This window comes from Miscanthus floridulus, chromosome 6, assembly GCF_019320115.1.
Source record: "Miscanthus floridulus cultivar M001 chromosome 6, ASM1932011v1, whole genome shotgun sequence".
Classification (NCBI taxonomy): domain Eukaryota; kingdom Viridiplantae; phylum Streptophyta; class Magnoliopsida; order Poales; family Poaceae; genus Miscanthus; species Miscanthus floridulus.
In genome coordinates, this window is record NC_089585.1 from 7,475,549 (window position 1) to 7,497,005 (window position 21,457).

The 21,457-nt window shown below is 46.6% G+C and overlaps 2 protein-coding genes across 2 annotated transcripts in view; both read right to left on the minus strand.

Annotated features, from left to right (window-relative positions):
- The window catches only part of LOC136461588 (proteasome subunit beta type-7-A-like), a 139,402-nt gene that overhangs the window by 39,465 nt on the left and 78,480 nt on the right, over positions 1-21,457 (minus strand). The gene's annotated exons all lie outside the window — the stretch shown is intronic.
- Positions 9,260-10,976, minus strand: LOC136457538 (auxin-responsive protein IAA2-like). The gene is made up of 6 exons (XM_066457567.1): positions 10,748-10,976; positions 10,569-10,653; positions 10,193-10,482; positions 9,937-10,072; positions 9,734-9,797; positions 9,260-9,603 (listed from the first exon to the last, which is right to left on the minus strand). Exons 1-6 carry the CDS (start codon positions 10,839-10,841, stop codon positions 9,562-9,564), a joined length of 711 nt encoding a protein of 236 aa, XP_066313664.1. The 5' UTR covers positions 10,842-10,976; the 3' UTR covers positions 9,260-9,561.

Below are 21,457 nucleotides of genomic sequence, written 5' to 3' on the forward strand. Positions count from 1 at the left end.
ATGGAAAAAGGAAATCTGATTACTTACCACCTGCTTGAAAGTAGCACAGGTGCTTATATAGAATGGTTAGTTAATGAACCAATACGGCTATTAATAAAAATCGAATATAAGGACGTACGCTTAGTAATGCTTCCTGCTAATACAATAAACCCACAAGCCAGATAGCCTTGCGTATCCTTGGAGTCTTTTCTTTCCTCCTATTAGGTAAGTCTTGCTGAGTATAATTGAGTACTCAGGGTTTTATTCCCCCCGTTGCAGGTGACAGGTGGATGCTAGAGCTTACCCTTGTGTGTGGATACCTCCTGTTGGGCTCAGCGAGGATTCCTTTACGCTGCGATCGTAGTTGTTACTTATAACTCTCACCAAATGTTTTTATAAATAAAAGTTGTATAATCTGTTGTCATAGTTTATATAACAATGCTCCATCATATCATGAATAAATATTTATTTCCGCTATAATTCTGATCACATGTTTATATTCCGCTGTGAAATTTAATTGTTTATAACTCTGATAATATGATTACATTCTGCTGTTATAATAATAAAGATTATACTCTGATGTTGTATTAAAAGTGATGTAAGAAATGGTTAAGAATGATGTAGGCTTTATTCTCTCATTTGTGATCCTGATGGCAAAAATGTAGATTTTTGAGTTCTCCCCGGGAGTGTGCCCAACGGAACCGAGTAATTTAGTGTTCTTCCCTGAGTGCTTAGTGTATAATGGAAGATGAGCACTCCTGGGAGATATTAGATTATGCGGTTCTGCCACAAGGAATGAACTAATCAATCACAAGAATGAATACCAATGAAGACCAATCACCTCAGAATCAAATGATGACACAATGATTTTTACCAAGGTTCACTTGCTTGCCAGCAAGCTAGTCCTCGTTGTGGTGATTCACTCACTTAGAGGTTCACGCGTTAATTGGCATCACACGCCAAACACTCAATAGGGTGCCGTACAACCAACACAAGATGAGGATCACAAAGCCACGAGCAATTTACTAGAGTACCTTTTGGCTCTCCGCCGGAGAAAGGTCAAGAACCCCTCACAATCACCATGATCGGAGCCAGAGACAATCACCAACCTCCGCTCGACGATCCTCGCTGCTCCAAGCCATCTAGGTGGAGTCAACCACTAAGAGTAACAAGCAAATCCCACAGCGAAACACGAACACCAAGTGCCTCTAGATGTAAACACTCAAGCAATGCAATTGGATTCACTCCTAATCTCAAAAAGATGATGAATCAATAATGGAGATGAGTGGGAGGGCTTGGTCTAAGCTCACAAGGTTGTTATGTCAATGCAAATGGCCAAGAGGGTGAGCTTGAGTCGGCCATGGGGCTTAAATAGAAGCCCCCCTGAAATATAGTCATTGGCTACTCAGTCCACTAAAAATCGAGGCACCGGACGCGCCGGTCAGATCGATCGGACGTAGGATCCCAGTGTCCGGTCACGCGATGCACGCCACGTGGCCCTGCTTCAAATGCTGATCACCCGATCTCAATGGGCATCAGTGCACTTAAGTTGTGACCGGACACTCTATAGTGTAGGACCAGACACAGGACCCCAGCGTCTAGTCTGTGGCAGAACCGCCTGAAATAACGCACTTACAGAGGCGCTCATCTTCCACCAGGCACTAAGCACCCCGTAAGCAAGCTACAACAGAAGGTTTCCGTCGGGCACACCCCCAGGGAGAGCCCAAAAGATCCACATTTTTCCATAAGGATCCAATAATGAGAACGAGTTATAATACTTAGTACATTTCACACATCTAGAGTTCTTAGAAATTCATTATTACATTGTCAAATTAAGAGTGCGGAAGATTAAACAGCGGAATGATAATAAACATCTATCGATAAAGAATAAGGATCCGTCTGTGCCCACCAGAAGAATCCTTCACATAATGGTACTCCTCAAGCGTTACCTGCAACAGGGATAAATAAATCATGAGTACACAATATACTCGCAAGACTTATCCGACTAGTGGAAATAATTTCCTAACTCCAAGGAATATAATAAGCTTTATGGTTTGCTGGTTTTCTTTTTGCAGAAAGCAATACTAATAGTGAGTTCTTATTTATGTTATTATTAGCAGCCATGACTAATTTATTATCTAGCCCTTCTATGTAAGCACCTGTTCTACTTTCAAGCAAGAGTTGAGCAATCATTTCCATTTCATCACCTTTTATCTTTCAGTTCTTACTACGGTGCTAGAGTTTAGACAAGTCATACCAGATTTCCCAGCGATTCACGAAACAATGCCCCCAGCTGGGTACCCTGAAAACACATGCCCCGCTTATACCCTAGGCACAAGCAGGACCAACCCATCACCCTCCTGTCCCGAGGTCCAGGTCCCCGTCTAAACTTGAACTCCAAGCCCCCGCTCCTGAGTCTCGGACTCAGTACGGTGCAAGGACCTCCACCATCCCTGCCTCTAATTAGTCAGTCCAGAAAGAGCCGGAACCCACGACAAAAGAGCAACAAGTCTTCCCAGCGTCCATACCCAAGTATGTGCTCGGGATAATAAGTATGTGACTTGCCTAGCGGCCAATGCAACGGTCGGTCCTTAACCGACATAGACAGAGAAAAGTATAACCAAGCTATGCCCTATTGGCCGCAGGACATAACCTCTTACACCCACCAATATCCAAACCATATCCCTGCCCGGTCACCATTTTTCCTTTCCACTATTTTATCATGAGTGATCATAATTATCACCTATTGTGAGTAACGGCAGGTTACTCACGCTATCAAAATCCTAAGCATAGCAGCTACTCGACCTGTATGAATAGGACTCATAGGTAGATATATTTATGCATGTAGTTTTCATAAAATGCCTGCAACGTAAATGCACATCATATATATTCAGTGATCATTTAAAATAAGGGTTATACACTGGGCTTGCCTTGGGCAGGCGATGGGTCAATAAAGTCAGCACCAAAAGGCTCTGGGGCTCCCTCCTGCACGAGGATCTCCTCCTCGTACTCCTCAATGACCTCCTCGTAGTCCTATTTGTCCACAGACACGAACTCTACCAACTCGTGATCTACATGCATAAAATGATGATGCAATATTTAGTAATACGGCAACAACAATTCTTAAATAAAAATACATCTATCAAGCTACTCAGGGAGTTCTACTGACTAAGATTCTAAGTTACCTACTGTTACCAATAACAAGTATGAAGCGTGACATATATTATCTTGTCGACTAAAGGTATTCTTACACTTAATACTGATTTACTCTATATATGATTAAACAGGGAGTACTAGCTATACTATTTATCAACCTACTCTAGGGCTACAAAAATTACAGTGAGTACATAATAATCTAATGAACCTACTATGGCCCCATTCGGCTTACCCCATATTCGGCTTGTTCGGCTTCTTTTTTCAGCCAGAACAATGTTTTTCTCTCACAATAATTCAGTCAGAACAATATTTTTCAACCAGTTTCAGCCAAAATTCTGCCAGCCAAACGGGACCTATAAAAATTTTATGGCTAAAGCTATCATCGATTTGCCATAAAAATTCCTACAAATATTAAGCCAACTAATACTAAGCTTTCTAAATTGAATTTATGAATCTATTGTCATCTTAGATAACTGTAAACTAATTACATCAACAGATAGATAGCATTTTTGTGAACCTAACAAATTTTGTTTCACTATTTTTGGACATCTATAGAATTTACTATTATTTTTCAAAGTTCAGCTCAAAACTAAATTGAATAAACATTCCTAATTTCGTTGGAATTTGAAAAAACAAATCCTCAGCGTGGCCCGTGAGCGACCGGCTTAGCCCACCCCAGTGCTCCGCGCACGCATGTGCAGCACACCGGTGCGGCCCACATGCAACAGCGGCCCAACGCGGGGAGACCCACGCGCGCACCGGTAATTATGCAAAATAGACCTCGGCTTCCAACTAAATGAACCCGCGGTCCTTACTAGTATTTCACTCTCTCACTAACGCTTGCACTTAACCCCCGGTTCTCTACGAATTCTCGTTTTGAGGTCCCTGACCGAAACTTAATAGAGGTCGCGACATCTCCGGCCAAACGTCGGCAAGCACGGACCTCCTCGGCCTCAATCATCACCTCCCTAGCACTCTACGAACGAAGCGCAATCGATCGAGGTAATAAACACCAAGATTGGTGCCGCACATAGGCGTGGCCACGCACCACGGCGGGGTTTGGCCATGGTGACGCCGACGCCGGCAAATTAACCTAGCCCAACGCCTCTACCACTACTCTAGGAGCGAAGGTGCCTCACCAGATACATGAAGGACGTCCTGGACGAAGTCACAGGACTCAGCAGGGTGGTTGGCCATGAGCGCGAGGTCGTTCTGGTTCATGGCAAGCACGACAACGGCGTCCCCGGTGACCTGCTCCTCTACCAGCGAAACTGTTACACGGGCGAGGCAACCAAGTCAACACGACACAAAGGCATCACTCAATTTAAATAATGGAGCATGAAGCGTCGCGCTAGCCGAGCACCCGCCTCGATGGCTATGATGGACCGCCGTGAGGAGAATGCCCCGCATTACCTCACTGTAGGATGGAAGCTCACCGGGACGACTCTAATCGCTGGCTAACTAACAGGGGCTAGTTGGGTGCACGGGTAATTGGAAGGAGGTGGACTACGCAAGGCTAATTGGACGGACGACTCAACACGGTCTTATGGTGGCCAGCGAGGGAAAACTCAAATTGACGCCCCGACATCGTATAGCTGCAATAGTGGCAAGCTTGGCGCAAAGCTAGACTCCCACTCGACCTCTAGACGTGCGTAATTACAAGGATGGGGCCAGCTCTGTGGGTTTTGCCTTGGCGCAGCTCGGCCGGCGCAACGCCATTAAAGGCGATGTGACGGAGGGCTTGGCGTGGCGCAATTACTAATTGGGGGAAGGACGACAATGCAACGGTGAAGGCTCCACGTGCGCGTACGAGTCCAGCACGACGACGTGCGACCGCAGCACCACGACCCGCAAGACGACGGCGGCACAGCACTGCGCGCCGCAGTGGCTGGCGCCGGTCCGGGGAAGCAACAGCGTGGCGTGGCATCGAGCGCGAACGTGATGGCAAAGTCAGACGAGCAGGCCTACGCGCGTGCAGTCACCAAGGGTCAACGGTAGCAGTGACCGGGCGAGCGGCGGTCGGAGCGCAGCACGACCGGGGGTGCAGCTCGACGCGACGGCGAGCAGCGTGGCTCACGCGGACATGACGACAGGCAGAGCAGCCAGTCTCGCTGGACCCAGCGTGCGCGCGAGTCATGTGCCAAAGCGCGGTAGCAGGAGGCCGTGGCCAGCAGCGCGGAGCCACGCACGCGGGCGTGCGTGCGCATGCACGTTGGGCGGCTGGCGCGGCAACGCCGAGAGCCAGGTAGGGTGACCTCGCCCAGGCGTTGGCACCGTTCAAAAACATGACTTACACGCTTTTTAAAGCTGCTTAAAAATCCAACCCGATGATCCAGTACCTACACCACCTATTTTACGCTCGAGATAATATGTCAAACTACTAAAACCAAACATGAAATTACACTACTCCTTAATCCAATTCGCCTACAAAAATTCCCAAACCTAGCTTCGTCAAGGCGCTGCCCGACTTAGGAATTTTGGCTAAGTCTTAAACGGTTTCGCGTCGAATGCGATTTCTAAGCTATTAAGTAAGCTATCTAGCGAACCCCGTTCTCGACCGCAAGTATTTCACCACCACCTACGAAGTTTACACTACAAACTTTATTAAAGTGTCGAATATACGCTCTATAGCATTCTCATTCGATAAAAATTCATTTAGAACCCTAAGTGACATAACGCGATATGAACTATAACATTCGTTTCGCATTTCTGATGAACGTTTCGAGTCACAGGAATTTATTTACACATTATATTTCATACATTTACACATAAGTATGATGCTCATGCAGTGTTTTAGCAAAAGATTATACAGTATGACACCGAGGGTGTTACACGGTCACTTCCAGTAAGGTTCTAGTCGTGACCGGACGCGTCAGTTCGATCACGACCAAATGCGGGAGGGGCAGCATCCGGTCGAGTCCAGAGAGCTCCCAGAGCTGCTCAACTACGACCGGACGTGTCTGGTCGATCACGATCGGACGCAGCAACAGCGTCTGGTCCTTCTCCTCTTCTCTGCGCCACCACGTCAGCGGGACTGGACGCACCCACTCTGTGTCTGGTCGAAGACCAACGCCAACGTCTTCACTACTTTCACTGACCGGACGCGCCGGTCCAGTTGAGGCCAGCGTCTGGTTCACTCTGTGAAAACCTGTCTTTTCTGTACAGGGCGCTGGTGGCACCGTCGGACTGTCCGCACTCTATGGGCGGACACTCCGCCGGTGAAGTTTCGAACCTTTGCTCCCAAGTGCAAAACACAATGTGTATCACCTTTGTGCATGTGTGCTAGCATATCTTCATAAATATTTTCAAGGGTGTTAGCACTCCACTAGATCCTAAATGCATATACAATGAGTTAGAACATCTAGTGGCACTTTGATAACCGTATTTCGATACGAGTTTCACTCCTCTTAATAGTACGGCTATCGAACCTAAATGTGATCACACTCGCTAAGTGTCTTGATCACCGAAACGAAATGACTCCTACCACTTATACCTTTGCATTGAGCCTTTTATTTTTCTCTTTCTTCTTTTCAAGTCTAAACACTTGATCATCACCATGGCATCACCATCATCATATCATGATCTTTATTTGCTTCACCACTTGGAATGTGCTACCTATCTCATGATCACTTTGATAAACTAGATTAGCACTTAGGGTTTAATCAATTCACCAAAACCAAACTAGAGCTCTCGGCCAGACAGAACTCCTGCCGGCCGTTTCAAAAAAAAAGTGTACTCTGACTAAACCTCATCCATATCTGGTCCCGTTCGCGTGCCCTTAAACCCGACTTGATCCGTTTTTTTTTCATCCAGAACAGTGTTTTCTTCTCACAAATTCCTCCAGAATTCCTCCAAACCATCTAAATTCCTCCAGAACCATACCATTCGAACGGGACCATCAGAATCCTGAATCTGAAGAGCAGTCAACAATTCTTCTAGCACATGTAAGGGAATCTGATCAGGGCATGATTTGGCCCCCACTTGGCACCACATATGAAGCGCAACCCATTGCGCCTTCGGTACTGCTTTAACGTTGCCAATTTCTCATCCATTTCTGGCCGCTGATGCTTGTTTTTTCCTTTCTCAGCATCAACGGTTGTACTTTTGTCAGCCAACCCCCGATCAAGTCCCCTGGTGAAAACCCGCCCAAGGGTCTTGTTATTGCCAACATTGAGTTCCTCCTCCTGCAGAAGCGCCAGCGCACTCGTCGTGTCCACATCTTGTGGTCGATGCAGAGTGATCGCGGCTCGGATCTCTTCTTTGAGGCCCGCCACAAATCGGGTGATGAAATAAACATCATCATACGCCGGGTTGTACAAGAGAATCCCATGTGCAAGTTGCTCAAATCGATGCTGGTACTCTGCAACGGATCCTGTCTGCTTCAAGTTCTCAAGCTGACGAAGTTGGGTCTTGTACTGATCCTTGTCATATTTTGCAAATACCAAGTCACACAGCTTCTGCCAATCCGTGATCCGGCCGCGCCTCTCAATCGTCTGCAGCCAGGTAGCTGCGGAAGTAGAGCGCCGCAAACCTTGTCATCATCGTCGGATGCGTGCCATACACCTCGAAATACAAAACACAACAATCACGCCATAATCTGGGATTCTCCCCATCAAATTTGGGAAATTCCATCTTGGGGCCATGAGACGAGCGATGCATAGCAGATCCCTCGCCCTCATATGGAACGAACCCAGGGGTAGAATTGGCAGGAATCGGAGTGGGATTGGCAGGAATCATACCCGTGACCGGGTGCGGCGGGGGGTATCCGAGGATCCCCTCACCAGCAACCCGGTAAACGTTGCGCAGGCCGTGCCCATGGGGCGATTGCGAGCTCGACGCCGAGAGCGCGGGGATGGTGTTCAAGTCGAACCTACCAGGCACCGCGTCGTAGCGTGGCGGAGCACTCAGCTGGGGCGGCACCGTGCCGTAGCAGGGTGGCGCGCCCGATGGGAACTGCACCGTGTCGTAGCGGAACGGCGCGCCCTGTGGAAGCTGCACCGTGTCGTAGGCTCGTAGCGGAACGGCGCGCCCTGTGGAAGCTGCACCGTGTCGTAGAGAGGCGGTGCGCTCGGGTGAGGCAGCTGGGGTACCGGCTGGGGCGTCGGCGGTGGCGGAGGCGGGGGTGGAGGTGGTGGCGGCGGCCGAGTCTCCAGCTACTAGATCCGGTTCACCGCCTCCATAGACTTCTGTATCATCGAGCCCATCGACGCCCCGCGCCCGTCCGCCATGCTTCGAGATCGTTGAGCTTGTCCAGCATCGTCGTCATGGAATCCTGGAACCCGGCGAACTGCTTCGCCATGTCCTGGAGTCCCGCGAACTGCTTCGTCATGGCCTCCATGGATGCCTTGAGGTCTTCAGTCGATGCCGTCATCTCCGCTTGAAACTTGGTGATCTTCTTCTTCGGAAAAAATTTTCCCCCGAATCAACGGCTCTCAATACCAAATGTAACGATCCCGGTGAGAAGAGATGGAATTCGGGGAAGAAGCAAGCACGAGGTGGGAATTGGAGGAACGCGGCTCACACAAGATATACTATCATAATATATCAACTCAAATCTCTGATGCCACAACATATGCCTCTCAGACAAGATGTAACAAGAAGGCTATGAACACAAATCCCAGCAATAACTGCTGCTTGGCTTTTCGCGTTACCCATCTTTATACGAAAAAACAAATCCGACAAACTAGAAAAGGGTAACCTTGTGGAGTACTCCTAGGAAGTCTATCTAAATCGTCCAGAGCACAAACAAAAGCAATCGAAGAAAGTCGGCACTCACCCGCGCGCGTCCCCTGTTCCGCCAGTGGACACGAAACGGAAAACCGAAGCGCGGAACAGCACACGGCAAGGCAAGGGAGAATAAACTTACCCCCGCCGCGCCGATCGAAAGGAAGCGAGATCACGAAGTAAGGTTGGAGAGAGGGTGCCGCGACGACGCACCTTAGAACGGAATCAGATCAGTTGTGCTTGTGCAGCAATGAAGAAGCAACGACGGAGCACCTCGGTTTGGAGAAGAGGAAAGAACGAAAGGAAACCGCAAGGCGAAGGAAGCAGGTCAGTGGTTTTGGCGAAACAGAGTTCAAGTTCAGATTTCAACTCAGAAATCGTCAGAACTCAGATCAGCACGTATCACACTCTTCATGTCCTATGTATCACGGTCATTGTCAAGGTCACGCAGAAACACGTTCGTGTGAGATCAGCACAACACACCGAAATTTGACGGCCAAAATATACCCCAAAACAAAGACCATAGATTCATTAACACCCAGGAGTACTACTACCACTGCTAATCTTGCACTGCATGACCTTAATACCGCTAGTACTACTAGCAGAAAGACAGCAAAAAAAGGACAGGGACAGGCGCCCAGGCCACTCGTCGTCTCCTCCACTTGGGACTTTTTACAAGCACGTGATGCAGCAGAGCACGTTTCAGCAGTCGGCTGCAGCCCTCTTCCTGCCCCCTGCTCTCAGCTGCAAAACAAGAGAGAGATAACGACATGCGTGTCAATTCATTCATCCGTTTCGCAGGTGGAAAAATGTGCGCTTGCCGAGCGAAAGCTTCGCTCGCCGGAACGGGCGGTCAGGGCAGGTGAGGACTCACCGACGAGGCCGGCACGTCGGAGCTCTTGAGCACGCGCAGCCTCTTGGCGGTGGCCACGAACATCCTGCGGCGGACATGGACGGCACTCGGGCACGTGAGATGCGAATTCGAATGAAACTGACCATGGTGACGCGGACGTGTTGTGTTGTGTTGTGCAAGTGGGACTGTGGGAGCGGGGGGATCTTGGTGCCGTTTCCACTTACTCCCAGGGGACGTCGCCGACAAGGACCCTGTCCCCCTCGTCGTCCTCGTACACCAGCGTGTAGTCGCCGCCGATCACGGGCTCCTGCACCTCCTCCTCCGCCTCGCCACCCGCCGTCGCGGCCGGGTCCCTTTGAGCTGCGAGATCGAGAAAAAGAAATGATAAGACGACGGACATGCATGCACATGGTCACATACGCAGTACGGCGCCGCCGTTCTTAGAGGGAGGAGATGCGGCGGGTGGGTGGGCATACGTACCGGCGAGCAGGCCGCGGAAGAGCTTGCCAACGGCGGCGGAGAGGTCGGCGTAGCCGCCGTACGCCGTGAGGTCCACCTTGCGCCCGATCGGCACGCCGTCCATGTTGATCTTTACGAACAGGCCGCCCTTGTGCGCGCCGTCCAAAGCGCCGCCGTCGTGAACCTTGTGGTGACGGTGGTGACCCGACGACGACTGCGGCGACGGCCTGGAGGAGGACGAGGCCAGGTTCCTCCGGAACGACCGCACCGGCGGCCACCCCACCACCGGCGCCGCGGCTGCTGCCCTGACCCTGCCGGAGGGTTGAACGGCCATCAAAATTTGATCTTTTTTTCTTTCAGAAAGAAAGTGAATAGAGAAACAACACACGGTACCAACCTTGCCTTTGAGCCATTGCTCCCTTTGGCAGCCTGGAGAGCAAAAGCAGAGACCTCACCGGACTCCTCGCCGGCGACGTCCAAACCTGAGAGCCACCACCAAAGATCAAAATTTTTGAGCTACGTAGCCATTTGCAACAGAAAACAAGAAGTGTACTGGTTCCTGGCAGACTACTAAACCTGATGGCTTGGCGAAGTAGGCCGGGAGGCCGAGGCTGAGCTCGAGGCCGCTGTCCCCGGCGTCTCCGGCTCCGAGCGGGCCGCGCCACGCCATGATCGCCGCCGCGTCCCTCAAGCTCACCCCCACCAATCCAAGGAACGGAAGGAAGCTCACGGTCACGGGTCAGGAGAAGGTCGCACAAACTCAGAACTTCACAAGCAGAAGCAGGCAGAGTAGCGAGCAGTGGCCCAGCAGGGAGAGGAACGGAGGATATATAAAATATAAAAATGAGGATGGCGACCGGGGAGGAAAGGCTGCCCCCCTGCCTGGCAGGCCAGCGAGAGGAGAGGAGAGGAGAGGAGAGCGGTGAACAGAAGAAGAGTCAGGAGAGGACAGAAGCAAGCACAGCACAGGTGCTGCGCCCAGCTCGCGGTGCCCGAGGTGACCAAAAGGCGGCAAGGTTTTGCGAGCTAAGGGCTCGAGTGCTTTGAGAGCTGCGACCGGACGGCCGAGCCCTGCGCATTCAAAGCTGCAGGTGAGCAAGGTCCAGTCGCACGGAAAGACAACGGAGAGCTACAGTATCTAGCTAGCTCCTCTCTGTTCCGTTCTGACCTCGCCCGCACTTTCTCTCTCTACTCCAGCTCGCAGCAGTCGCAGCTCGGTCCCTGCCTGCCTGCGCTCTACTCCTACTAGCTGTATAAGAAGCTAGGCTGTAGAAGTGCAGTACAGTGCAGTGCAGGGCGAGATTCCAAGGCAGGAGTAGGCGAGCAGCGCGCCGGGAAGGGAAACGGGAGCAGGGCGGCAGCCGGCAGCAGAACTGCAGAACGGAAGGAGGAAGCCGGCAAGAGCTATGATGGTGGCCGCCCCGGCCGCCAAGCAACGGCTGCCTACCGATTGAGATCGATCCGCGTCGCCCGTCGGCCGCCTCTCTCTGTCTGCCTCTGCGCGTCTGCGGTGCTCGTCTTGGCCTTATAAATGGCGGAAAAAGCGAAACGAATCTGCAGCGTGTTCGCTTTTCACACACCAAACTGGTCAGTAATAAATAGCTCATTTACGACAAAATGAACTGGATCTCTAATACAATATCTATACTCTTCGACATATACGAAAGATTCATTTTAGGTATCAGAAGAGACATAGCATTCTCTCTCCTAGAGACTCATTTTCATAAAAGGCTATCTTTTAGATTTTATTATTTGAGAGGACCAAAAATAGATATTGACTATTTGCATGTAACGCTACCCAAAGGACGAATGAGTCTTATATTTTGGATCGCGGTTGTTGAAGACAGTTTTATTCAGAATAAACAAGGCACTCTACATTCATCGATTTTTTTCCCAATATTTACTGAAAGAATTGAATTTATTCAGTGAAAATAAAAGAACTTGTTTTTTTTTAAAGAAGAAGATAGAGAAATTGGTGCTGCTGCCTGCTGGTGCAAGTAGTAGCAGTAACACAAGACTTGTCTGGCATTGGTCCTGTTTGACGCGAACCATCGCAGATACGATACGAGTGGCTAAAATGCGGCAGCTCAGTGGCCACTGGTTGGGTCTGGGTCCCTGCGTTTGCTGTGTAGAATCTGTAGATGTAGATGCATCATACATGTGTGAATGTGACAAAAACGGCGGTGTTGGATAAAGAAGGCAAGGCCATCCGTCGGATAAGACGATAAGCTCTGAATTTTGGGCATGGCTGCATTTGGTCTTTTGGTTATTTTTTTGTCCTGTAAAAAAGTTGCAAATCAAGGCGTCAAACTGAATTGCGGAATTTGGGGAAGAAACAGGGCAAGTTTGGTGTGATGTCATGCTATCTAGTGAGTAGCATGTTCTATACATAGAGCCTTTTTGGGCTTCTACGATTGGCTATAGTTTGACACAAAAGTTTAGCCCCCCTGTTTATTTAACATCTTGAGCTTGTCTTAAGTCTGCACGTTGCAAGTTTCCCTTTGCCTTCTAGCATCAATTCAATCTCTGCCAAATCTGTGGCGAACAAAAAATGCCACGACGTGTTTTTGCTCGCCTAGCTATGGTTAGGCAAATTGAGACAACAATCCAAACATACCCATATCCTGCCTGAATTCAGGTTTCTATCGATCATTTAGACTAAATAAGCTAAAAATAGTTCTATTATCTAAACATGCAGAGTAATGAGTGTACTAAACTTTAGTCCAACTCCAAGCTAACAAATAGTTTATTAGTTGAGCAGACCCCCCCCCCCCCCCCCCCCCCCTAATGGGATTAATATGTGGCCATAGAACTTTTAGTTGGTGATCAAACACCGTCCGAACTAAACTTTAGTTGGCAAGATTTTTAGTGGATATGTTTTTAGTTTGCAATAGGAACCGGTTCTAGACAATTCAAAACTTCAAATAGATCCCTAGAACACTAGAACTCTCTTATACTGCTGGCAAACGAAAGTTAAGCATAGACAAAAAAAAATTAGCATGGGTCGCTTTAATTTGCATATAGAGATATTTGCCCAAAAGATGAGTTGTCTACTTTGTTGAGCAAAGAAGTACCGTTCATTATACAACAAACCACATGTTAGGTGTGATGTTTGGATCCGGTGACTAAAATTTAGGAGGTGTGTTGGGAGGATATTACAGGAGGTGTTTGGATACTAATAAAAATAATAAATTACATAATCCGTCGGTACTCCAAGGGATGAATTTTTAAGCCTAATTAATTCATCATTAGCACATATTTACTGTAGCATCACATTGTCAAATTATAAACTAATTAGACTTAAAAGATTCGTCCCGCAAATTAGTCGTAAACTATATAATTAGTTTTGTAATTAGTCTATATTTAATACTTTATATATATATTCAAATATCTGATAAAACAACGACTAATTCAGGAACCAAACACCAGCTTACTCCTATCTTCGTTGCTCTGGAGGTGACAGCTGAGAAAGTGGATTGGTGGTGCACTGAAGCAGGGCTCCGTGTCTACGGAGCGTAGGCGTAGACAGTGAAGCTGCTGGCCGGGTCCCACCCCGGCACGGGAAGCAGCCAACGGGGAGACGAAACGTGCTGCTATCTTTCCTGTCCTTGTCACTGCGGGGCCCACATGGCTGGAGGCGACGCGTCGATGGACGTGGCGGGGGCGTGGGCGGGCTAGGGGTGTTGGGTTAGGCACCGTTTGGTTGCCAAAATTTTGGGCAAAGTATTACTGTAGTATTTTCGTTGTTATTTGGCAAATAGTATTCAATCATAGTCTAATTAGGCTTAAAAGATTTGTCTCGTAGATTTCGTCTAAACTGTGTAATTAGTTTTATTTTTTATTTATATTTAATACTTCATGCATGCGTCTAAAGATTCGATGTGACGGGGAATCTTGAAAATTTTTGCAAAATATGGTAGAACTAAACTGGCCCTTATTCTGTCGCTTCTAAAATGTCACATCAAATATTTATATATTAATAAAAAATATTAAATATAGATTAATTATAAAACTAATTACATAGACGAAGACTAATTTACGAGAAGAATTTTTTAAGTCTAATTAATCTGTCATTAATATATGTTTACTGTAATACAACGTTGTTAAATCATAGTCTAATTAGACTTTAAAGATTCGTCTCGTAAATTAATCATGAATTATATAATTAGTTTTATAATTAATCTATATTTTATATTTTATATATGTGTCCAAATATTTAATGCGATAAAAAATTTTAAAAAATCCCATAAAAACCAAACAGGCCCTAGGCCTACTGGCTCAGGCCTCGTCGTCGCGACTTGACCCCGGCCAACCCAAGTTGCTCCTCAAAAGTTCAGTTCATTTTTCATTAAATATTTATATATATACATAAACTATTAAATATAGATTAAAAATAATTAATTATATAAATTATAACTAATTTATAAGATGAATTTTTTTAAGTATAATAAGTCTATGATTTGATAATGTAATGCTACAGTAATATATGTTAATGATAGTTTAATTAGATTTAATAAATTCATCTGACAGATTATGAAAAACTTATGTACTTTATTTTATTATTACTGTCTAGACACGCCGTGTGATATCCATAAACCACCGTCATTTCCCCCCTACTGCAGCCTACAGCCTTAGTACGTACACAATACACCACCCTCGCCATGGGCCATGGCACCATCGACGCCAAAAAGACACCATAGCGGCGTAGGCTGGTTCGGCTGGTGTTAAAGTTAACTGATAAGCTAGCTAAAGCTGTTTTATTGTGACAGAAAAATACTGTAGATTTTAGTTGATAAGTCGGTCGATAAGTTTAATCAAACAAGCCCCCGGAGCATCCCTCCGTGACCGTGAAACAACAGAAAAGAAAAAAATAAAGAAAGAAACTCTGGTTCTTTCTACCATTCCGTTTCTATGCTGTTGCATTGGTTCTTTCTACCAATTCCAAAGACAAAAGTTTATTGGCCTCGTTTGGCTTGCTGAAATTTGACTGAAATTGACTGAAAAACACTGTTCTGACTGAAATATTGCGAGAAAAAAAAATATTCCAATTAAAAAAAGAAGCCGAACAAATCAGGCCATCGTTTGTAATACTTCTACACAGTACAAGTAGACAAAAGGGACTTGGCAAATTTTGCTACAACTGTGGCTTTGCTACATTCTTCTTTCGTACTAGTAATTTGATAGCCGCTGTTTTTTATTAAGAAGATGTTAATTCTTACTTTATATGAGAGCCAGAGAGAGGTGGACGGTGTGTATGAAAAAAAAATCAATGTGGTTAATATTTGGGGTCTTGGAATGGGATTTGCACGTATGTACTTTTATGAAAACCGCAGCTAGGGTTAGTGCGCCTAAATGATTGTCGTTTTCATGCGGACACTTAAATTCATATGTGACATCATTTGGAGCCAAACGTTTTCTCGTAGAAACGTTGGAAAAGAAGCGAAAAGCCATTGTGGAAAAGACAGCACTCGAAAAGCCAAAAGATAGAACATGGCAGGACAGGAGTGTTTGCCACATCCCGTTGAGAAGGGATTTTCTAACTATTTGCCACTATTAGGGTGCCGCCTCTTCGATGTTAGCATTACGATGTCAACTATAAAAATATCACAAGAAACAGTAATTTAGTTATAATTTTATCACTTCCGCTGACGTGGCACGCCACTCCAGTGTGGCAGCGTGGACTTTGACGCCTTCGGCCGTCTTCTCAGCTAAACGACGCTAGCAGCTTCCCGTCAACTCCCATTCTCTGTTGGTCACTGCTAGTGGGTCCCGGCTGTCAGTTCCTTCTTCCTCCCTTCATTCCCAACCAGAGCAGAGCAGTGGCACTGGTGCTGCTCGCGGCTGCAGGCATGGGGTAGATGCCCATGGCGTGGAGCTTGAAGTCCCAGCCACCGCAGGCACGCGTCCAGGCGCAACCCCTCCCAGGCGGAGCTAACAGTAGCCTCTGCGGCCTCTGCTGCCCACGCGGCTGCCGATGCGGCGGAGCTCGCCAGGTGTGCCCATGCCGCTGTGCTGCCCCGCTGCACGCGACCTTGCCTGTCTTATGAGGACGCCGAGCTCTCCCTTCCTCGCGCCCTGCTCCACTCGGCTCTCTCCCTCGCTTCTCGCTCTCTCTTCCGAAAGCGCCGCCGCCCGCCATGGCTGGCCGACGAGCTTGTCAACGCCACAGCCGCCCCCGCTGCCACGCCCCATCCCGAGCCGAGCCGAGCACACCACAGCGTCTGCCGTGTCTCCCTCCTTCCCTTGCGCACGCTGGCTGTGCCTCTCAAAGCCGGAGCACCGGAATCCACCGCCATCGTCGCTTTGCTCGCGAACGACGGCCGCCGCGAGGTAAAAGTCGGTGAGCTCCCTCCTCCGCATTCCCCTATCCCAACCCAGCCCGCAGTTACCTCAGCCGTGCTCCAACTCTATGGGTGACAGTCGAGCCTCGAGCCGCTTTCCGCCGAGCCGCGGCCGGCCTAGGGGCCGCGCAGGCCCATTGCATCCTCCAGGGCCGCCCTCGCCGCTAGCGTGGTCTTCCCAGCCGGTGGCCTGCTCTGGAAGGAACTGACAGCCGGGCCCACTAGCAGTGACCAACAGAGAATGGGAGTTGACGGCAAGCTGCTAGCGTCATTGGGCTGAGGAGACGGAGGCATCAAAGACCACGCTGGCACGCTGAAGTGGCGTGGCATGTCATTGAAAGTGGTAAAATTATAACTAAATTACTGTTTTTTAGGATATTTTTGTAGTTGGCATCTCAAACCTGACAATCGGATAGGTGGCCACCGTAAGAGTGGCAAATAATTAGAAATCCATGTTGAGAAGAAGCAATAAGCACGAATTGATGCCACTTGAAAGTTTGATTTTTTAAATGGTATTCGTCTGGTTCTGTAGCACTACTTTAACCATACTTTTCAGCGAACAAATAATATTTCTCTCTCACAATAAATCAGTATAAGTATCGATATAAACCAAATTGTAGGCACTAGTATTGCTACCAACCAAACCGGTCTTTCTCTCAACGAGCATCTTTCAGTGAACTGAGGGCCCGTCGTGACAGAGATTATATAACCCTAACCAATCTTAGCTTCTTTTTTGCTCACAACTATATATACTGATACGAAAGCTGGTGAACAGAGGAATCACGATCCATGGGAAAGTCTCAGACGGCAAAATAACCTAGTGCTGCGACTTGCGGTGTTCCGACTTCGGAAGAAGTGACTACAAGTAAGTAATTCAAAGCCACTTGAAAGTTTTATTTTGAACCGGCACGATAAGGTCCAATTTAGGACGGCTTCAACTCCCTAAAGAACTCCTGCTTCTAGCGAATTTTGTTCACTACGGTATGGAGCTTTTTTTTCTCTCTCTTTCGGAAATGGACTAAGAGTCTAAGTGTGTTTGGTTTGAGGAAAATGGTGGATGGGATATGGCCATTTATGGATTTCGGAATATGGATATCCATATTGTCCATTTGTTGGATGGGTGGGACGAGCTATTTTTTGTTTGGTTGGATGAATAAGATTGGATGGGATGACAATACTTGACTAATTATATCTATTATTTAAAAATAATAACAGCTAATTATACACTAATAAATATGCGTCAACACTAATCTTGTCCCTATAATCACTAATTAAAAATAAAATATATTAATTAGCACTATACTACTCTAAGTGTCACACAACACATGCGCTAATCAACATGTGGATAAGCTCATCCGTTAGATTTCTGAGGGGCATGATATCCAGCATCTCCCCAGAATATTCCCCTATTATAGATATTCAGGTTCAGTTTGTTCATCCAAACAAACACCATATATTCATGAATATCCATGGAACCAAACACACCCTAGGTTAGACTCGTCCAGCTGCTCTATAGGAACCAGAGAAAAAAAATGCCAAACTAGGCCGTAAGTTTACTACTTGCATAGTGTACACTGTACACTAACAACTTTGTTTAATTCTTGAGGTTAGGTTTACGAAGACCATATAAATTTCACCGATTTTCCAATTTGTTATTTTCTTGCAAATGATTCATGAGTTTGATGTTAGTGAAGAGTCTTTATCTTTTCGTGACTCGGGATTGAGCATCTAAGGTTTTACTCTGTCCGTTCAAAAAAGAATGCAAATCTAAAGTGTGATAAAGTATATATGTAAAAGTATTAAGGTTTATAACATCAAATAGATATTATACGAAAATGTATCTCATGACAAATCTAGTCATATTTGATATCATAAATATTGATGTTTTTGATAGTTAGTCAAACTCAAAATATTTTAACCTGGTCTTGTACTTAGAATTGTATTCTTTTTTTAGACGGAGGGAGTAAAAAAATTAACTTATCTTCTCTTCACTGATAACTAGGTCCTCACAATATGAGCAAACCTTATTTTTTGGCTTTTAGCAAGAAATGCATTTGGAGGAGGAAATGAAGATCTAGCTGCACCAAGAATTTTGGCTTGTACAGCGGAATTGATATTTTCTGACAGGAAAAATGTTTTTGGTCAAATTTGCTCCCTATGTTGAACCTAAATAAGAGCTAGTTTTGTTTCGTGTGGAGTAAATAGTATGTCTAGGTTTCTTTTAGAACTGTGGCCTGGAGTATATAGCAGATCAACAAGAGAAAGAAAGCCCGTGTTTAGTCGGTGGAAAGTTAGAAATTTGGCTACTGTAGCACTTTCGTTTTTATTTAGCAATTAGTGCTTAATCATAGACTAATTAGGCTCAAATTATGCAATTAGTTTTTTTTTCATCTATATTTAATGCTCCATGCACGTAGATCCAAAAATTTTTGGATTTTGGCTATTGTAGCACTTTCGTTTGTATTTGACAATTAGTGTCTAATTATGGACTAATTAAGTTCAAAAGTTTTGTCTCGTGATTTCTCACCTAACTGTGCAATTAGTTTTTTTTCGTCTATATTTAGTACTCCATACATATGCCGCAAGATTCGACATGACAGAGAATCTAAACATGCCCTAAACTTGGGCAAAGCCAGAAGGAGAGGGACCACACGGACCTGACCTGTTGTAGTTGTAGCCTTGTAGGACTGCTGAACTGCAGATCATAGCCACAGGGCCCAGGGGAATTAGAGAAGCTTGACTTAGCATAAAGCTAATATGGTCTACAGTTTAGGATAAAGTGAGTGATTTATAAGTTGTAATTTGACTTGCTATAGTTTTTAATTACACTTTTGATCATTAAAATGTGTTATATTGTTTTTTTATATGATCATAGGTAAGTACTTTTGGTTACAAATCTAACAATATCAATGTTGTATCTTAGAAATTATACAACCAAATCATCGATTAAATTTGGAGTCCTGATATGCCTGTCCACCTTGTAAACTGGGACCAAGGGAGCATTCTATCAAATCTAAATAAAAAGAAGAGAAGATGATATCGTAGCAAGGACCAAGCTTGGAAGCTCCTAACCAACTTCCGAAAAGTAATAAAAAAAAGAGAGTCTCGTAGCCATTAGCTAGTTTAGGAAGACAGGCCTGAACCATGAAGACGGAATAATTGATTTCATCTCTCAACTACCACCGTAGGCTCCATTAGTTAATTTCGTTCTTAAACTTTTAAAATACTATTTTAGTCCTGAAACTTTATGTCTAATTAGGTTCAGTTTGATTTTAAATTATCAAAATGACGGATGCCACAAACTGTGTTTTTGCAGCTCAATTTCAAACATGAACCATCAAAGTTGTTGTTTCAATTCTCAAACCTATTCTTTTCAGCCCAACTTGATCCCTCGTCCTAGTAGCATGCCACAATGTTGTGATCTAGCAACACTCGCAAGCAGAGATGGATGGTCGGCATTGAGATGTTAGGATTCACACGGGTGATGCGACGGACTGCATGTGGCACACGGAGTTGAAAGCCACTACGCGGACGTCAACTCCATTGGAGGTGACATGGCCTGCAATAGTGTACGACGAGATATGTACAGGACAGCGATGATGGACCGCGAAGGGCTATAGGCGGAAGTAGGCACGGTAGCGGGCACGACCTGTAGTCCTCTCAGTGGCGACCGTCCATCTTTGATCACGAATGGTGCTAGAGATGACGAGAGATATGCAGACTGTTCGCTCGGTCGTATTTGATTTATAAATCTTGACTTATCGGTCAATAAATAGTATTTCTTTTACATGCTAAACTAGTCAACAGTACTTTCAGTCATGTTTTATAAGTCAAACCAGCCCAAACGAACAGGACGATGATAGTGTGGCATGTCATGTAGGATGAGAGATAAGGTCAAGCCACAAGGAAAGTTTGAAAGCAGAAACAACCACTTTAATCATTTATAGATGTAAAACATCCGTTCCAGAAGGCATCTTCCACCTCCATGTGACAATCATATGAGTTCGTTCGTGGGTTCATCGGTCATCATCATAGCCGGCGGAAAGAGAGATCGATGGAAGAAATAAAGCGCTCCCGAGTTCCCCAGCCATGATGGCCGCCGCTTTGATTTTGGCTAAGCCTCGCTCCATGAGGCCACCCATGGCCCATGCGGTGCGGCCCATGCGCGTTGATCGATCGCGCATTCATGTCCGGGAAACAACTGCTCCGCTTCCTGCTGGTAGTGGTAGTGGTAGCATGCATGAGACCTGATGAGCCGCCCGGAGAGAATAGATCAGATGACGCAAAAGCTTTGCTCGCTTTTCATGGATGCATGATGATTGATGACACAGAGGTAGCCTAGCTTGTTAGTAGTACACATTGCACAATGATTGGTACGGTCAGTCGGCCACTCTTTCAGTCTGTTCGCTTGTTGGTTTTAGCAAGGGCTTATCAGTCAGTCAATAGTGTTTTCCTCTCACAATAATCCAACATCAGTCGGGCTTATCAGCTCTGCTTGTGGCGGTCAAGAGCTGGATACATACCAAACTGTACGTGATACGTGGGATCAGAGGCCGGAGCTAAACTACACAAAACACGCGCGTGCATGCATGCATGCCACTTGATGGAGCATCTATCTATCTATCCACGGAAAGGAAAGCTAGCTGGGTTTTGCATATGGATTATGGAGCCATCGTCGTCCTCATGCCCCCGGTCACCGGGCAGTCCATGCGCATGCATGGAGACGTGGTGCCAAGTGCCCCCCAGGGCATCACGCACGCAACGCAATGGCACACAAGGAGGCGGTTGGTGAGCGCGCGCCGGAGCCTGCGATGAACCCCGGGCCCCTCCAACCGTAGTGGCCCTCTCCCCTGTTGCCTCAGGCCGGCCTCTGCTCCGCGCGCGCTCGTGTGTACGTACTCTGTGGCAGCTGCATGGCTGCGGCGGGAATTTGATGACATATCGC